At 43.9% G+C, this 13454-nt stretch overlaps 1 protein-coding gene across 1 annotated transcript; it reads right to left on the bottom strand.

Moving 5' to 3' along the window:
* Nucleotides 1-3761: 3761 nt before the first annotated feature.
* Nucleotides 3762-4694, bottom strand: LOC127030888 (olfactory receptor 10A7-like). Its single transcript, XM_050917589.1, has one exon. It carries the CDS (start codon nt 4689-4691, stop codon nt 3762-3764), a length of 930 nt encoding a protein of 309 aa, XP_050773546.1. The 5' UTR covers nt 4692-4694.
* Nucleotides 4695-13454: the final 8760 nt, after the last annotated feature.

A 13454-nucleotide genomic window follows, 5' to 3' on the forward strand; every position in this document is an offset into this window, starting at 1 on the left:
CTGTCTCTAGTGGTCTACATTGTGACCATGGCTGGGAATATCCTCATTGTTGTACTAGTTGTGGCTGATCAGGACCTTCACACCTCCATGTATTTCTTCCTGGGGAACTTGTCCTGCCTGGAAACCTGCAACAACTCCATCATCTTGCCCAGGGTGCTGGCCAGTCTCCTGACTGGGGACAGAACCATCTCTGTTAGTGGCTGCCTCATACAATTTGAAATCTTTGGTTCTTTGTTAGCTATAGAATGTTGTCTCTTATCAGTGATGTCTTACGATCGGCATTTAGCCATATGCAAACCTCTGCATTATGCAGCCCACATGAATAGTAGATTGTCCTTCCAGCTAGCAGCTGGGTCTTGGCTAAGTGGATCTGCGGTCAGCACCATCATAACATATTGTTTATAACAATTGATTTTCTATGGCCCCCAGTGAAACTGACCATTTCCATTGTGATTACACTCCTTGGTAAAACTGTCCTGCAGTGACACCAACTGGATGGTTCATGTGATTTTCCTTCTCTCCTTCATATTCATTCTTCCTCCATTTCTCTTAACCCTGACATCGTACGTGTGTATCATCCACGCTGTCCTGAGAATCCCTTCCAGCACAGGGAGGGAAAAGGATTCTCTACCTGCTCCTATCACCTCATCATTGTGACAATTTTCTATGGGACCCTGTTCATTGTCTACAAGCTTCCAGACACTGCTACACTGAACAAAGTGTTCTCCATTCTTCTATACAGTCCTGACTCCCATGGCCGACCCCCTCAGCTACAATCTGAACAACAGAGAGGTCAAGGAAGCCCTGAAAAAAGCTCTTAGTAAGACTATGACTTTTATAACGAATCACAAACTTTTTTCTAGGCATTTATTGTAAGTTGCAATTAAATGTGTATAATAGGAGCTCTTCTGTGACAGTCCCCCATTGATTAAGCTTTCTTGCATGGACACATCTCAGTATGAAATGCAGTTGTTTACAGCTATTATACTTGTCATCTTCACTCCATTTACTCTCATCCTTGTGTCCTAAAGTAACTCCAATGGAGTTGATGGGGCTGATTCCCTCTTACTTACCCTGGTGTAGATCAGGTGTGACTCCATTAGAGTGAATGGGACCTGTGGCGGGTCCCCCCCACCCCCCTGGGTGCCACATGGAACTAGGGTACCACTGAGCCCTCTGACCCACCAGCCTGGGCTCTGTATCACACTATACTGCTGTGACAAGTCCTCCAGCCTGCACTTTAACCACCATACATACAGGTAGGGACACACCCAGCTGCAGTTACATGCAGGCTCTCTGACCAGCAGGGGCAGCTCTGGGCACCAGCAAAAAAAGCAGCTGCTTGGGGCAGCCCATTTGCAGGGGCGGCAGCCCACAGGGATCCAGCCTGGGAGCTGAGAACCACAGGGGGCCCTGGGAGCTGAGTCCCTTGGTTAACTCCCTGCCTATAGAGTCAGCCCTGGAGCAGGGAAAGAACTACATTTCCCAGCATTCCCATAGCCACTACCAACAGGAAAGGGGGAGAGGGAGTATGGTAGCTGAAACCACATGCTGCAGCTTGAGCTCACTGCTAGAGCAGGGTGGCACTGTGAATGGGAAATAAGTGTGCCCAAGGAGTAGAAGGCTTTGGCCCAGATATCCGCTTCAGAAGACATCCCCAACTGGCTTAGGGATACTGGTGTGACCTCACCTTGCAGCCCCCAAAGAAGGAATTGGGTGGACTAAATAGACAGTGCCCCTCTTTATCGGATGCCTAGCAGGGGAGGTACGTGGATCCCACTAGAATTTAAAATGAAAAGTAAAGGAGAGGAGGCTTTGCTAGAGGACTTCGGCAGCTTTAGATACAGTACCAGGCACATAGGAGGATTTCCACTTCTGAGCCATGGAAGCAGAAATTAACTTTTCCTTTCCAGATTTAGTTAATATTCAGAAAGGGAATCTAGCACCTGCCTTCCAGATTTGAACACATCAAAATTCAGGAGTGCCGAAACTCAATTTGGGCAGCTGTTACTTCATTTTTCCCGACTCAAATATACTGATCCACTGTAATTTGCTGTAGAAAAAGTAGATACAATTGAGCAAGAAATGCTTCCCAGTGGTTATTAGGACTGGAATTGCTATTTTCAACAGCCATTGCTTTTTTTTTATTTTTTTCAGTTGTTTAAAAGGAAGACAGTGATATCGCATTGGCAAATTCCCCATAGAAAGAAAGAGTGGAACAATAGAATAATAAAGGCACCTTGACTTTTCCTCATTTATGGAGGGCAGTCTTATAATATGCATCCAGATATCCTCCAATCACACTAGCTGAAAATTGTTCCACTTTACTGCAGTTCTGTAACCATATGGGAACCAATCCTGTCTGTGTTCTGTGCACATCCAAAATTCCAGGTGTTGGGGTGGATCCCAGTTTACCCTCTGGGAGTTGTCTGGTGGTCCACTTGACACATTCTTCTGCCAATAGATACTCCCTTTCTAGGCTGACACTTCCCTAACCATTCATCAACATACATTCCATATCTCAACCATATTTTAATTTACTCTCTCCACCACTTTTGGAGTGTGTGCTAATTCATTTGAGACTCCCAGCCCTTTAATTACAGAGCGTGGGGGTCTGTTCCTAGGAGCCGTTGCTGTTACAATGAAGTGAAAGTCACGTAAGGGCTTATAGTATTTGTTTACATTGTATCAATTACAGCTTAAGACTCAAAGCAGGGGTGGTAGCATAGTGTTCACTTCAAGAACAAAGTCAATTAATTTGTTTGTAAATTTTACATAGTAATAGAGTATCTTTCACAGTACAGATACAATCAATGGTTTCTGCAGACAGTAGCTGACAAATTTTAACAGAAGACCAAAGAGATTTTTGTACTTGGTGAAACTGTTGGATTTTTAAAGTGTGGGGGACAAATTATGCGGGGGAGGCACTGTCACTTGGGGCAATCACTGTTAGTACCTTCTTTAATATCCCTACACTCTTTCATACACATTGTAGTACAGATTTTCTTGAACTTGTGGGATGGCCAGTGCTTCCAAATTCACAATAGCCTTGACATCTGGCAACCAGGACGGCTGGGATTTCCAAAAGAGGCAAGGGGAATTAAGCACCCAAATTAAAGTTGGATGTGAGCATCTAACTCCCTTAGGCTCATTTGAAAATATCAGCCAGACTTCATATTTGGTCAAGCATTAGTTAGAGACTGAACTATGGGATGGAATGCTATTTCAGACTGAGAAAAGGGACTCAGTTCAAACATATCTTCACAGCTTCTTTACCCACACTCCAATCTTTTATACTTGGTCAAGCACAATGCTTTTTCTGAGTATTCTGCTTTTCTGGTGGTGTCTCTGTAAAGATAAAGCTAGGAGGAAGTAGTTGTTATTGTATGTGTGGAGGATAGACTGAGAGGGAAAGCAAAGATCTTAGAAATATCTAAGGCACCAAAGTTTAGTGTCCACATTTCATTTTGCAACCATGCCAAGAGACTTCCAACACAGCTATATGATAAAGGCCCCAGTGTTCAAAATCTCTTCTCAAACTTCCTGCCTATAACTTTTTTCAGGCCCAGTGTTGTGAAATCCTGAGTGATGCTGGGCAAGAAGAAAGGCCCAATCAATGACATTGTTAAGATGGTAGGCCATCTTCATAATTCTGTTGAGATCTGGGCTAGGTTATTCAAAGTGGCTTCAAGAAATTAGGCACTGATCTGCCAATGGGAGTTGGCTACCAAATTTTCATAAGTTGTTCTGAAAATGACAGCCTAAGCTATGCCTAAATTCTGCAACACAACTTTCCTGAATGCCCCCTTCACCTCTTTGTTCCTCAGACTGTAGATGATGGGGTTGAACATTGGGGTGATAACCGTGTACATGAGAGACAGAACTTTATGGAAGGCTGGGGATTGTTCCGCTGATGGCACCACATACATGATAATGATGGTCCCGTAATACAGACTCACCACCAGCAGGTGAGAGGCACAGGTGGAAAAGGCCTTCTGCCTCTCAGCAGAGGAGGCAATGGCAGAGAGGATATTAACATAAGACACAACAATGAAGAGGAAAGGGGCCAGGGTTACCAGGGAGCAGGAGATCAGAACAATCATTTCCACCAGGGAGCTTCTTGTGCAGGACAATTTGAGCAGCTCCTCCATGTCACAGAAGAAATTATTTATTTCATTGGCACTGCAGAAGCTTAGCTGGCGCACCATCCCCACTACTAAAGCAGTGGCTGAGAAACCAGTTATCCAGGAGGCAGATACCACATGAATGCAAACCCTGAGGTTCATCATAATGTTATAGCTGAGTGGGTTGCATATGGCTAAGTAACGGTCATAAGCCATGACTGCAAGGAGGAAGCACTCAATGCAAGCGAAAGCACTGAGGAAAAATAACTGTGTGATACAGTCCCTGACTGAGATTATCCTGTCTTCTACAAGGAGCCCAGCCAGCAATCTGGGGACACTCGCTGAGGTGTAGCAGGTCTCCAAGAAGGACAAGTTCCCCAGGAAGAAATACATTGGGGTGTGAAGCTGCCGATCAGCCACAACTAGGGCAACAATGAGAAGGTTCCCAGCCAAGGTCACAATGTAGATCACTAGAAACAGCACAAAAAGCAGAATCTGAACTTCGTTCAGGTTCCCAAATCCCAGGAGAATGAACTTGGTGATGGATGTGTGATTTGTCCATGGCATTTGTGCTATTTGTTCCCTGGAAGGGAAGAAAGAAAGGAAGTAAAATTAGCCTTGTTATTCTATCCCTTTTTCCTGCATTCAGTATCTACTTAGGACCAGATTGTCAAAAGTGTTTAAGGGCCTAAAGATTCAGTTATTCTTCTAGAGGCCCTAAATCACATGACCTAAGTCACATTGATTTCAATTGATGTTGGGTGCTGAGATGCTTTTAAAAGTCCTACTAGTCACCTAAATACCTTTAAAAATCCAATCTTTGACCTTTAATTTCATTAGTGAATCCAGCTAGGCACCTATCTGCATCTTTAGGCATCTAAATACCTTTGAAAACCTGTGCCTTAGTATATCATGCTTTTTCACCTGACCTGATGTAATATGGCAGCCGTCTCAACAACTACAAATACATCCATTGAAATGACCCCAGAACATCACAGAAGGGCACTTTTCAGTTAACTCTGTAAAGGGAACAAAGACAACGTGTCAGCAAATCCAGAGTTACCCACTTATAATTTTTTTCAGCAACAGGAACAATGCATATGAGTAAAATTCTCACTCTACATCCTCTTAAAGCCCCCTGCCTTTGCACAGCTGTACGGGCATAATATGGCCTTAGCAGAACTGCTCTGAAATATTTTTCATGGAAATCTGTAAGTTTTCAGTAAGACATTTGAAAAGAGATTCTGGACACAAATGGGAGTTGAAGTGCTTTGTGGAATATGTAGTTTACTCCTCATGTCCCCATTCTCCTCATTGGGCTGGGATCCCTCATCTGGACTACATCTCCCATAATGCAGCATGAGAGACCATGATGAATTATGGGAGGTGTAATCCAGCTGCAGATCCCAGCCACAGAGGAGCTGGAGACACAAGAAGCAAACTACAACTCCCAGTAGGCACTATTTTATACCCGATTTAAAATATTTTGACGAAAAAATTGAAATTTTCCACTGAAAAGAGAGAGATTTTTGAAAATTAAAAAAAAATAGTGAAAACCCCAATATCCCATTGGAAAACACTATTGAAGGAAAAATTTCAGCCCTAGATTTTCAAATAACTCAGATTTTGGTCCATAGGACTTGATGCTTTAGCTCCAGTCTGGTGGGTCAGAACACAACATATGAGCTTAACTACATAACATGAGCATTTAGAAAAATGCCTGCATCGAAGTATGAGTCTATCCCTTTGCCCTGCAGGTGCAAGGACCTGGGCTCAGTTTAGCTCAGAGGAAACAGGATCTATAGAACGATTTCTTCATTCAGAGACCTTTACCCCCAGCCCCAAACAGCACATACCCTCTGATCTGGCTGCAGAAGTGTCCCTGCTAAAATAAGCTGTGACATTGAGACCTGAGCAGCTGGGATATTAACTTGTGATCAGGGCTTTGCAGATGAGAGTATGCAGATACAGAGAACAAACATCTGCTCTTTCTCAAACTATCATCCACCCTACTCAAGTAAATGGACTTACAAGGATTGCAAGTTACAGCGTACATAGTCTGAACATAATAAAATGTATATAGATCCACATGAACAATAAGGTACAATGTTGCTTTGGCCCCAAAGTGATGGACTGGATGGGTAGCTCAGTCTATTGACCTTAACGAGGAGAAAGCTAAGAGGGGACTTGATCAGGGTTTTTAAGTACCTACATAGGGAGAAAATTTCTAATCAAAGAGGACTTTTTAGTCTGACTGAAAAAGAAAGAAAAACATCAAATGGCTGGAAGTTCAGGCTAGAAATAAATTAGTTTTTTTTTAACAGTGTAGTCTAGTGGGTGGTTAGATTAAGAAGTAAGTAGATGTTAGATTTTGGGTCTAAGTCAACCTAAGTGTAGAGGGGAATGGGAAACTGAAGGATGTTAGGGATAAGTTGGAGACAGTGTTATGGGAAAGTAAGAGTTAACAATGACATGGCCCAGGGCTATGTTGCTATTATGGTTTGATTATAACTGGTTTAAGCAAGTTTTTAATCAGTGATTTTGAGCAGTGAGAAGGTTTTATTAAAATATTACATACACCTCTACCCTGATATAACATGACTCAATATAACACAAATTCGGATAAAACATAGTAAAGCAGCACTCTGAGGGGGGGCGGGGCTGTTTGCTCCGGTGGATCAAAGCACGTTTGATATAACGCGGTTTCACCTATAACATGGTAAGATATTTTGGCTCCCGAGGACAGCGTTATATGGGGGTAGAGGTGTATATTGATAGTATGGGAAGGACATTGGTGAAGTTCTTAATTTATGTAATGTGAAATGTAAAGAGACAATGAGAAGATGGCAGAAATATAATTATGGTAAAGGACAATTAAATGTTAAATATGATTATAATGGAGTATAAAAGGAGTAGCCTTGCTAAATTGTGGAGATCTGCAGTTAACATCCAAAGGCTTGAATCTAGATGCTTAAATCTGAAAACTAAGTGGGGTTTTATTGAACCCTTATCCTTAACTACTTAATATTATTTGGGAACATTTCTGCATAAAGGCTACAACACTGAGTGTAACAATCAGAGCAACAAGCAATCTAGTGGCTACTCCGTCACTTGGGGCCTTTAAATCAAGACTGTTTATTTCTAAAAAAAATAAGTTCTAGCTCAACCACATGATATGGGCTTGATGCCAGAATTATTGGGTGAACTCCTCTAGCATGTGTTAGGCAGGAGCTCAGACTAGATGATCCTGATGGTTACTTCTAGCTTGAAATCTACGATTATGTAGCCTAATATGTCTTTTGTATCCCTAACATCAATTATCCTGTGATAGTTTCCTGAGAGTCAGTATGATCCAGGGGGATAGATCACTGCTCTGAAATTCTGGCAGGCAGGGATCCGTTCCTGGCTTTTTCCCTGATCAGCTTCATGGTCTTGAGGATGTCACTGCTCATGTTCTGCCTCAGTTTCCTCAATTCTACAATAGATGCTCTTATTTTGTGACTTAGGAAGGAAGGGAGAGACTTACATCAGTGCGGATGAGAGGCCTTGAGCTTTTACCTCTCTGGGGTGTAAACGTGCAGTTCTCCCTCTCTTTAGATCCTGTCCTGAGCTGCAGCACCTGTTTACCAGCTGTGAGTGCTTAGCAGCCCTAACTAGGTTTCTCTGCCCTTGCAATATGTTTCCATGGGAACTGTGACCCGATGAACATAGTGACCCAAACCAGGCTTTGGGACATCAAGCATCTGAACAGCAAGCATCAAAGCGTAACAAGACACAGAGGGGTTGTTTATAAAATGAACAGCAAAGATGCATCTGTCTGACCTAAAGTGTAGGTAGGCTTAGCTCTTCCAGACTGCTGGTTCTGGGGGGAATGTTCTGGAGTCCTGCAGCCTCTGTGTTCCTCACTCCTAATCTCCAGCAGCTCTGATTTTCTACCACTCTCAAAGCTCCTTGTTTCACTTTCCCACCTATTGGTCCTCCTGACTGCAGTTACCAACCCCAGGGATAAACCCAGCAGGGTGGAGGTAACACTTCAAGGTCACCGACACCAGTATTGTCCTAAAGCATCAGAGAACAGGGAGATACCAGGCACTATAGTCTGCTTCCCAGCCCATGTGGCCTCTGGTCCTATTGGAATTAGCCTCCTGGCAGCCATATTGCAAGCCACACAATAACAATCAAACATATCGAATGTATAATAGTCATAAGACAGCACAGGCAACTCACGTGTCCCTGACACTCCTTTCCAGACGTACCTTCGAATGCTGAGAAGCTGGGACATGGCTGTCAACTTGCAACATTTTAGAGACATTGCTACCTAGTTATATGCCTTTTCCTCATTCACTAATGATTACGTCAGTGTGATGGTTTTCTTCCTGACCCTTTTGTGGATTGCTTTGACTCCATCACTGAAAAGACATAATAACTCCCCCGGCTGCCATTTTGAAATACCAGTTGCATAAACAAAAGACCCTCCAGAGGGTTAATAGTTTGGTAGAGCTTTAATGATAAAACACTCTGGAGAAAAGTTCCAATTTCTTTCTTCCTTTCTTTCGTAATTTCCATAAAGAAACACATAGTGAAAGTGCAGAAAGGTGACTGTGACATACAACTTGTAAATGTTTCCAAATACCGCATGCTACATGGGGTCTCCAATATAGAGATCTGCTCAAACCTCATTTTAAAGCCAAGTCCAACTTGCCTAGAGCACAGCCTGTCTGAACCTGACCCCAGCTCGTGAGTGTCGAGTTGTTTTCAGACCTGACATGACCCAAGCCCAGCACATATAGTCGGATACCATCGGGTTCAGGTTGTCTTGAGCAGCCACTATGGTTCGTGCCAAGGAGTCTGGGGTGCAGAGGAAGCTCTGGCAGTGCCCGGGTCTCTGGTAGAGGTGGATGTGGTGGGGGCATTGGAGCAGGCCCCTACCTTGGCCTCAGACACACACAGCAGGTTGAAGGAGCAGTAGGGTCCGGGAAGCTGTGGAGGTGGGTTGTCCCCACTCCCTTGCCCTGACCACCAACAACAGCTGCCTGCCTAGCTCCCTGCTACCCCTGCCTACTATTGTGTTTGCACAACTGGCAGCAGCTCCTGCCCTGGAGGGGAAACAGCTTCTTCCCTACCCCCAAAATGATGTGGTGCTGCCCAGCGTCCACTTCCCCACCAATCCCACCAGCCCCTGCCTCCATGTGCCCCCTTCTCCCCAGCTCTGAGGGGGCTGGGCTGGCGGAGGAGTGGCAGCTGGGTCACACTGTCTTAACGATCAGAGGGGTAGCCGTGTTAGTCTGGATCTCTAAAAGCAGCAAAGAATCCTGTGGCACCTTATAGACTAACAGACGTTTTGGAGCATGAGCTTTCGTGGGTGAATACCCACTGCATCTGACGATGCATCTGACAAAGTGGGTATTCACCATGAAAGCTCATGCTCCAAAACGTCTGTTAGTCTATAAGGTGCCACAGGATTCTTTGCTGCTTTTACTGTCTTAACGATGTGAGTTTTCATACCCAACCAAACCTGACATCTGTAACTGGGTCCTGTACCCACAAGCAACACAAACTTGTAGTCAGGTCCCATTGGGTTTGGGTCAGGTTGATCAGCTCTACAGCAATTGAACTGAACATTCAATACATTCGAGGTCCTCATTCCTCTCTGACTCCTCTGACTTGGGTCACTTTATAGGAAACTGCTCTTCTTTAGGAAAGTCACTGCTTTGCTTCTGGCCCTTCCCAGGGATCTTTGACTTCCTTGTTCCTCAGGCTGTAGACGAGGGGGATAAATGTGGGAGATATTGCTGTGTGGAGCAGGAAGAAAACCTTGTTTACATTTAGTGACTGGTTTCTACAGAGGCCCCAGAGACAACAGGGATGGACCCATAGGAAATAGAAACAACCTGGAGGTGTGAGGAGCACCTCCCTGTGTTTTTCTCTTCCCTGGGTTAGAAGGGATCCTTTGAATGATCAAGAGGATCCTATAGTAGGAAGCCAGGGTGAAGGAGAAATGGAACCACACCCACAAAGGCAGACACTATGAAAGACAGAAATTCGACCAGGTGGGTGTCAGTACAGGTGAGTTTTAACAGAGGCATAAAATCACAGAAGAGATGGCCTACATCCTTGGAGGCACAGAAAGACACCTTGAAGGTCAAAACCATCATGACTAATGGAGCCAATTATCCAATAGCCAGAGGCTAGCTGATGGACAGCCACTGGGCCATAGCACTGGAGTGATAATGATTGTCTCCCAGTGGCTGCCTTCTTCTACCACCCAGGACCTCTGTGAGCCTGGGACCAGGCCCTGCAGCCTGGGGAGTCACCAGGCTGGAGCTTCCCTGCTCCTCTGACTCTTCCCCAGCCCTGCCTCACTCCCAGGTACCATCTTATTCCCCTGCAGCCAGGCCAGTCTCCCTCCACAGCTAGAGGAGAGACTGCTCAGCTTCTGGCTGTCCTGGCCTTCTTATGAGGCCCAGTTGCCCTGATTGGGGAGTGGCCCAGCCGTAGCTCCTTCCCCAATCAGCTTGGGCTTTTTCTCCTAGCCCCTAGCCCTCTCTCAGAGCTGGCTTCTACCTTGTCAGGGCTGGGGCAGATAAGCACTCTGCTACAACATCCCAGAATGATGTTTGCTTTTTTGCAATAGTGTTACACTGTTGACTTGTATTTAGCTTGTGATCCACTATGACCCCCAGATCCCTTTCCGCAGTACTCCTTCCTAGGTAGTCATTTTCCATTCTGTATGTGTGCAACTGATTGATTTTCCTAAGTGGAATACTTTGCATTTGTCTTTATTGAATGCCATCCTATTTACTTAGGACCATTTCTCCAGTTTGTCCAGATCATTTTGAATTATAATCCTATCCTCCAAAGCAACCCCTCTCAGCTTGGTATTGTCTTCAAACTTTGCAAGTGTACTCTCTATTGCATTATCTAAATCATGGATGAAGCTAGTGAACAGAACCAGATCCAGAACTGATTCCTGCAGGACCCCACTCATTATGCCCTTCCAGCATGACTGTGAACCACTGATAACCACTCTCTGGGAACGATTTTCCAACCAGTTATGCACCCAATTTATAGTAGCTACATCAAGGTTGCATTTCCCTGGTTTGTTTATGAGATCATGCAAAACAGTATCGAAGGCTTTACTAAAGTCAAGCTACATCATGTGTACTGCTTCCCCCCATCCATAAGGCTTGTTACTCTGTCAAAGAAAGCTATTAGGTTAGTTTGACATGATTCTACATCAGATGTTTCAACCTTAGGGGTTTTTATTGGATGTAATGACAATGCATGATTAGCATGGACATGATAGGTATTACTATTACTACATATTTTACAACAACAATAACATAATCCTAAACTAACTAACAACAATGCAAGCAATAACATTCCCATAGCAATAATATGATGAGGTTGTTGTACAGTTTTGGTTACAAAGCATAATACATCATACTGAGTACACAAAGTAGACACTCTATAAGCTGTATGAAAGGCATTCTTTTCAGCTTGATATATATTCTGAAGCATGTGAATTTGCCCTTGCAATTCAGAGATTCTTTGAACCTCTGGTAACAATGAAAGCAAATTTTGAAATCGATCAGGCACTACTTTAGTCCAATTAAAAGATACCTGAAATCTAAGAACTACTTGCAACATTCTATCTGCAGGCCAGTAAATGATATGATTGCCTGCAGCAGTCGTAAGATTAATGTGTATAGATTGCACTGTGGTGGCTTTGACATACACACAACTATCATTAGTTTGAAAAAGTGGGTGTTCTGTCAGGGTAGTTCCTTGTCCTCCACCCTCCCAGAAAATATTGTCATGAACAGTGACAACGTCCCCTGGCTTCAGTTTTCATACACACTGAAGCTGTGGTGGTTCTAACGGCCAAAATGTCCATTGATTCCCTAACCCCATCCAAATATCAGTTGTAATCCCAGGAGCACTAACTAAAAATCGATTAGGCAAATCAGGCAGTCTAACTTCCCAGATATCTCGATGAATCACCCAATCCCATAAGCATCCTCCCCATGGACCTGGTAGGATTCGGTACGTGGGAGTCCACACCCCCTTAACCGGTCCATATGCTTGGAAGGAGCACTGTGAATGTCCACATTTCCACCCAAAAAAATCTCCAAATATGTCTCCATGGCCACAGATCAGATGGTACTCCTGATGTGTCTGTAAGGGCAGTGGGCCAAGCCTGGTGCTCAAGATTACTCCGAATGGCCATTAGTTGGTCATTCAGGAAATCCTGGATTTCCGAACATGCTAGATCCCACTGCAATGCCTTCCCAGCCTCAGTGATATTCAACACCATCTCTCTCAGTAACTTCTGGGTCATAGAACTAAGGGCGGAAATGACATGTAACTCACCCACTCCAGCCTGAACTTGGGTTAGCTGTGCCCCAGAAATAAGGCCGGTAGCCTTCTCTAGTTGACCCACTTGCTCATCATGTTCTTGGTTCTTAAAAATATTCCAAACTGCTGCTGCACTATTGGCCCCATCCCATAAGGATCCGGTCATGTCCCTCTTCTTTCTAGAGGAAATAACCCAGGTCCTGTGTTGCGCTAATCTAATGACAGCCCCTTGTGAACAATTTGGATATGTAGAGGTGATCTGAAAATTAGATAAGGGCAATGTGAACTTAACAGTCCCTAGTGTAGTGTTGATTACAGTCCATCGATATTCCGGTACATCTCTCTTTGGTGTAGGGCTATACCACATCTGTTGGTTGTATACCTTTATATATTTCCGGGAGACATTAATGTTAATAGCATAAGAGGGTGTGTATTGCAATAAGGTACAGGTTACATTATCAGTCACTGGAATGATTTCAATACAGGTAAAATTTCCAGTGGCAGAACAAACTCTCTGGGTATTCGTTTGATTATTCACTAATTGGGTAACCAAATAACAATAAGGGCCTCTTTCAGGTAGCATAGTACTCCAGGAATAGCCATCATATCTACTTCACTGTGGAACCCATCAATTTAAATTATAAATTTTTGGGGTTCATTTGCAGTAATATTATGGATCTCTATTTCCACTGATCCATTTGTTTTCCACTCAATTATTTGCTCATATGAATTCTTTTGAACCTTAAAAAATAATCTTTCTGAGCAATATTCTAATAGGTCACTAAGATGGGAAGGCCTTGGCCAATGAATTTCATTAGGGTATACAATTTTGTTTGTATCTGGATAAATTACAGAGGTGATGGCAAGGGTTGAGGGGTTAGTGGGGGTAACATTTGTGGTAGCAAGGCGCTTTCGGTATTCATCATCTGAAAGCCAATTAGGAGGGCAGTGCATCCCTGAGGTACTTGTCCA

The sequence above is a fragment of the Gopherus flavomarginatus genome, chromosome 11 (assembly GCF_025201925.1).
Source record: "Gopherus flavomarginatus isolate rGopFla2 chromosome 11, rGopFla2.mat.asm, whole genome shotgun sequence".
Taxonomy (NCBI): domain Eukaryota; kingdom Metazoa; phylum Chordata; order Testudines; family Testudinidae; genus Gopherus; species Gopherus flavomarginatus.

What these genes read in the sequence shown, in the direction of transcription:
- LOC127030888 (XM_050917589.1), bottom strand. Translation starts at nt 4,691, where the DNA reads ATGCCATGGACAAATCACACATCCATCACCAAGTTCATTCTCCTGGGA.